General features: G+C 40.0%; 1 protein-coding gene across 1 annotated transcript; it reads right to left on the bottom strand.

Annotated features, from left to right (window-relative positions):
- Positions 1–2913: 2913 nt before the first annotated feature.
- On the bottom strand, positions 2914–4252 carry LOC120457313 (glycine-rich cell wall structural protein). Its single transcript, XM_039644811.1, has 3 exons — positions 3762–4252; positions 3334–3588; positions 2914–3214 (listed from the first exon to the last, which is right to left on the bottom strand). Exons 1-3 carry the CDS (start codon positions 3844–3846, stop codon positions 3096–3098), a joined length of 459 nt encoding a protein of 152 aa, XP_039500745.1. The 5' UTR covers positions 3847–4252; the 3' UTR covers positions 2914–3095.
- Between the last annotated feature and the right edge of the window lie 1748 nt (positions 4253–6000).

Here is a 6000-nt window from a genome sequence, read left to right as displayed (position 1 = left end):
GTAACCAAATATCTGCACCAGAGTGAAATATAGTACTATATATTCGATATTTTATTACTAATTTCTAATTTTAATTAATGTACCGAATTAAAATTTGAGTTACGAATGAAATGTGAGAAAATTGATTGCAGATTGCAATGTTAAGTTTTTAAATAAAATCAAATGTGATTTTAATCTGTTTGTATTTAATAAATGTATTGCATTACTTTATCTAACAATTAAATTAAAATCTGACCGAAAACAAATAAATTGGTATTTGTAACCAGTTTTTTTTTTGCCAATCTCCTTTTTCGTCCTTTTTGGAAAAACCCCTCTTCACAGTTTTTTTTTTGGCGCACAGAACGTTGTCCTACAATTTTTTTTTGCATCGGAAGCCTGTCCAAATATTGCCTTTACTGTTAGGCTCAGCAATCTAAATTTTTCCCGCCCTAGGATGTTGCTCCTCCAGTCCATTTGACACTTTCCAAAAATGTTTGCAATTTTTTCCGCTTGGCCGGAAAAGCCCTTTCACCTGCCTGAAGCCCCACACCCGGTTTTAGTCCGTCTCCATTGTCAGTTGGACATAGTTCAATGTCGAATCCGTTGCTTTTCTGTTTTTTTTTTGTGGACTTCTTGCTGTTTTTCAGCGAACGAAGGCGAATTCCCCAGCAGAGGCACATTCCGATGCTAATTCTAATTAAGCGCATTTGATGAAGTAAACGTGTCCCGAGTTTTTACTTCATAAAGACAAAGGCAACAGAAATCCGAAATGAAACCAAACTGAAACTAAAGAGCGTGGCGAGAAGGGGGTGTTGGGAAAGGCGGAAAAGCCGGAAAAAAGGAAAATCGTAGAGGGTTGAGGGTTGAGCTGGCAGATAAAATTTCAACGCGCGCTCATTAAAAACTTTTGGAAAGGCAATAAAAAATAAAAAAAAAAGAAAAAAATACGAAAAGCAACAACAAAAGGTCGTCCTGCAGATGAATAAATAAAATGAAATGTGTAAGAGCGGCGAAAAGCAGGGAAAATTCATTGTCATTGTCAAAATAAATTTTTCTTTTGAAATCCATTAAAGGTTTCATTTGAAGCGAAATTGTTAGAAAAGTGCAAACGGCAAGCAGAATCCAGTCGACAAAAAAAAATAAAAAAAAACGTAAGCAAACCGAACCGAAACGAACCGCAGATGAAGGAGAAGAAGTGCCCGGAAAAAATTGAAATTATTACAAAACTTTTGTGATTATCTCGGTTGCCTTTGCCTGGGCCTGGGTCCTTCGTCTCGGACCTCTCCAATCAGCCATCGTCCTGCGAGGCTGGCCAGAAAAAGTCAACTTTGTTTCGCCCAATAACTGTCAATGCGGCAAGTGTTTGGGCGTGGCCACTCTCTCGATTGCCCGGCCAATTGTTGCGCCAATCTGGCTAAAAGGCTGAAATCTGGTCAAAATATAACCGAAATATGAAAGCCCTCTTAGATCCAGGATATATTAACCAGCACTCAAAAACAGTAAGACCCCAAGTAAAACCGGCAGCAAATTCTGTTAGTCATCGTAACCAAATTGAAACAAATTGCGCGATGTATCACGGAAGTAACCCGATTAGCAGCGAAATGGTATAAATCAGTTTGATAAATATTGAATAAACCGCTGTGCCGTGGACTCATTTCGTAATGCCTTAATATAGGGTATATGGTATATGGTATAGGGTATGAAGCTTTCTCCATCCGCAAACGGCCTTGCCGCCTGTCAGTCGGATAACCCCCACCAAAAAAAATCACACAAAAAAATATATTTATATGGAAGGGGGCAAGGCGGGGCGAGCCACTTAATATAGAGATTTATGCTAATCAAGCTGAAAAGTATTCGCCGAGAGGAGGCGTCTGTGGTCTCCAGTCGGTGACTTCGTCATCTCATCTGAACTCGGCTGGGCTCAAATGGAATGGAATCGCGGGGAGTGGAGTGGATCCTACTCATACTAAATGAAAGTGAAAATTCTTATGTAATATGCTAATATTTCTTGGCGCGCCTTGGATTTGCATTTTTTGCAGTTGTTGTTGCTGCCAGATTACGAGAGATTTTTATAATTTTAGATTTATGGAAAGGCGCTGAAGAAAGCGAGCAATCCAGAGAAGTTTTGACTCGTTGTTGTTATCTTCTCAATGTTGTTTATTTTTTTCTTTTCTGCCTGTCATCTAATAATCGCCAACAAAGTTTTCAGATTTTATTTGGATTTTTTGTTGAGGCATTCATTTCTTGGGCCTTATTTATTCACAATTGGACGTGTTTGTGCGCAAACTAATTAATTTAGATTTAAATGTGCGTGTAAATGGAAAGTTGTATACTTTATGGCCGCAGTCGCATTTAAAAAGTATACATGTGATATTCCCGTAAATAATTTATTAAGCCACATAATTTGGGATTAGATAATGAAAAACACAAAAAATGCGTAGTAAATGCATAGATGTGTGTGCCGATTATGGCTGCGTATTAAAAATCAATTAATCTGGGGAGAAAACATTCATTATGCTAATAACGCCGAGTGGAGCGAATCACGGCAATTGATAAATGAGGCAGCGAGTAGGTGAAATGAAAACAAAAGCCATGAATTAATTGAACACATTATTAATGCCGAATAATCCGGCGAACAAGTTAGCATCCAAATGGGCAAATGCAGTGCAGAAAGTATTTAATGTACGGCTTAGAAAAAGTTAAATCATGTTTTCCCCAAAAACCATGACCACAATTTTTGGGGTCAATGTAATTTTTCTTCGGCACTCGCTGTTCAACATTATGCTAAACTTATTAAATGATTATTTAAATTGTAAACATGGCGCTAATATATTATATATACATTATTATATATTCCTCCAGTTTAAACAAACACAACAGACTTCGGTTTGGTTTGTCAAATAAATTACTTAATTTAATTTAGCGCGCTTCAAGCAATTGCACAAGTTTGATTTAAACGCTGAGTTGTCCGCACATGCATTTTAAATGGATTGAATAAATAAATTGAGCAAAAGTGCAAACAAATCACTCGGCACTCCGCACATTCCATTTCCAATTTCCAATTTCCCATTTCCAGTTGCGCGATATTTCTCGATTTTTTGCGATAATTGGGCGCGTCAGTAGGGATTATTGCAGCAGCAGTTCTTGATGAGGGCGTGTTCGTAACAGGATTTGGCATACAGCAGCGAGCAGTCGTAGTACAAACACTGGGGTGGTCTCAACTGTGGGGCACCGCCTGCGGGTTAAGGCGCATTACGACCGGCGTCAAATTGAATAAAATTAATAAATGCAGGCGATTAAAGAGCGTGCATAAATAATGTCGCCAAAGGCTCACCAAGGCCCCTGATTAATTACCTGGAAAATCGCAGCAACAGGCATCGTGTACCATCTTGTGCGAGCAGTACGAGTAAACCGACGAGTCGCACAGCGGGCAGCCCGGCTGCTGCGGTGGTCCGTAGCCGCCCTGTCCCGGATATCCGGCTGCTCCCAGCCCGGATCCGGATCCGGATCCAGGTCCGAACCCGGCCCCAGGCCCTAGACCACCCACGCCCACGCCACCGAAGGAGGGACCCAGGCCGTTGCCAAAGTTCTGGCCACCAAATTGACGCGCTGAAATGGCCAGAAATCGCTTGTTTACTTGCCTAAGTCAAATATTAATTCACTTGAGTATGAGCCATATTTTCTTTAGGTAAATATTAAATTTCAACATTTGTGTATTAAATTCAAAGAGCAAATTGCTAACTTATGGCTCGAGTATCTTTAAAGTTCGCCAGCTCACTTACTTGAAGTCTCCTGTTTTGCCGTCACCAAAACGATTGCCATTAGAACGAGCAGTTGCACGTGGCTCACACTGCGTATGCGCAACATTTGGAATGAATTTCGAAGGAGATCTTCTGGAACAAAAAGCCAAGTATCGCGAGTATCGAGTTTTGGATGCCGAGTGATGGTGCTGATGCTGATGCTGATGCTGGAACTGCCGTTTGTCGACTGCAACAAAGGAAACCTTTATAGAGTTGTCTGCCGGGCGATCGGTGCGGCTTTCGCTTTCAACTTGTGACAAATTCATATATAATTTGATTTGATGGCTCTTCAGACAGCACGACAACAAAGCAAATGACACGACAGTTGATGCTCAGATCTCGGATTTCAGCTTTCCAGCTTTCCAGCTTCCCAGCTGAGACCCCAAAAAACCAAAAGACCAAAACCAAAAAAACTCATCGAAAGTTGTTGAACCAAATCGAAGCACGGGTTTTTATATTATTTTATTGTTGGGTTCGATTGGTCTGACAGCTTGATTGGCAAAACTCAGCCGAAAACTCCCACGCAGTCAGACTCAGACTCAGCCTCCGATTCAGATTCAGATTCAGATTCAAAATTCAAATTTCGAATTTTAAAATTTCTGACTGTTGACACATTTCTTTCGTTCGGCAGCGAAATCAATTCGAATTCAGACGCGGCCTTTTGCCACCTGCAGCCAAAGCCTTTTCAACTTTTACTTTTCCACTTCATCTTGGCCTGTTAATTGCTTCATCTGCCATGAAGCCATCCCATCCCGAAGTTATTTTCCCAGACTCGCGGAAGCGGTCGCTTATGTAAAATTAATAAGACATAAAATAAATTTCGAATTATGTGCATAAAACAAAGATCAGAAAGGGATAGAGATTTTGTTTTTTCGTTTCGAATTGTTAATCGTTTAAAGCGAAACGCGGAAAGCAAAGTAAAAGTGTTTCATTTTGATTGGGTACAAGTTGCTAATAGACCTTTGGATTATTTGTTCATTATGCTAATGGATTGCGAGTGCAGAAATCACATTCTAGAAGATACAACTAAACTATTTTAAGATCCCGATCTCAGATACAGATACCATTGACGATTACTTTCACCAGCGATAATCTCGGTGCAGCAGCGAAAGTCCCTTTGCAAGTCGGTCGAAACTGTGCTGTTGTACTGTAGTGGCTCCCAAATGTAATTTCATTTAATTAACTGGCAGCTACAGCTGCTTCTGACCAGTGATTTGAGCCCGGCTTAAGCCTGGCCAAGAGCAATTTGAATGCAGCTGATGAAAGTGAGCATTAAATGGTAGCCCTTTGGAAAACAAAACAAAACAAAGCAAAACAAATATGAATTGTACATTTCCACTGCCCTTTGCATTCATTTTCATTTTCGTTTTCATTTCAATGTTGATTTCCATTTGCACTTGCAACTGACTCGGCTATCTGAATATCTGTCAGTACGTGTATCTCGTTATGTGCTTGTCGTCCGTCGCTCTGCGTTGATTATCTTGTAAATTTGTTGCACGTTTTTTGATGCAAATCCGCTTGTCATGTCTGTCCAAACACACACAAAAAATTACACAAGTGATGTCATCACCTGCTGCAGATGTTGATATGCAGATGCAGATGCAGATACATCCCTATGGAGATACAAATGCGTACTTGTAGATAACAAGATGGATGGGCCTCCCTCTATTTAGATCTCACGCACGCATTGTCACAATTTTCGGCGAGGGAAAGGTAAAAACCCTAATATGTAGGCCAGTCAGCTGAACAATTTGTATCTGTATCTGGAGATGTACATGGGCAAATTATAAATTTGTTTCGCAAAAATATGTGGAATACACATAGCTGTTAACATATTAATGTTAATGTCTTTGCTTATTAATATTTTACTTTCTGCTTTAGTTATATTTTAGATATACACCAAAAACAAAAGATTTGAAATGGTTTCTGCCAGAAAAGAATCTAAATAAAAAGAGCTGAACGTAAGCAATGTTAATTAAATAAAAAACATAATCTATAGTAGCTTATTTCTTAGATGTAAGCGTGTTGTTGTACGTGAGCTGTACTACAAATACAACAAGTTTCCTATACTCGTAGTTAAGTGTAAGCGCGTATCTGATGGATACACGTGACGTAACCGCAGACGAGGCCTTACTTTTACCACGCGCGTCATCGTCATCGGCATCTCCCTCTCTCATCTCCCATCTCTCCATCTCGCCATCTCTCTCGCTCTCGCCTCACG

The sequence above is a fragment of the Drosophila santomea genome, chromosome X (assembly GCF_016746245.2).
Source record: "Drosophila santomea strain STO CAGO 1482 chromosome X, Prin_Dsan_1.1, whole genome shotgun sequence".
NCBI lineage: Eukaryota > Metazoa > Arthropoda > Insecta > Diptera > Drosophilidae > Drosophila > Drosophila santomea.
Note: the sequence above shows the minus strand (reverse complement) of the source record. Positions and strands in the feature narration are given on the sequence as shown.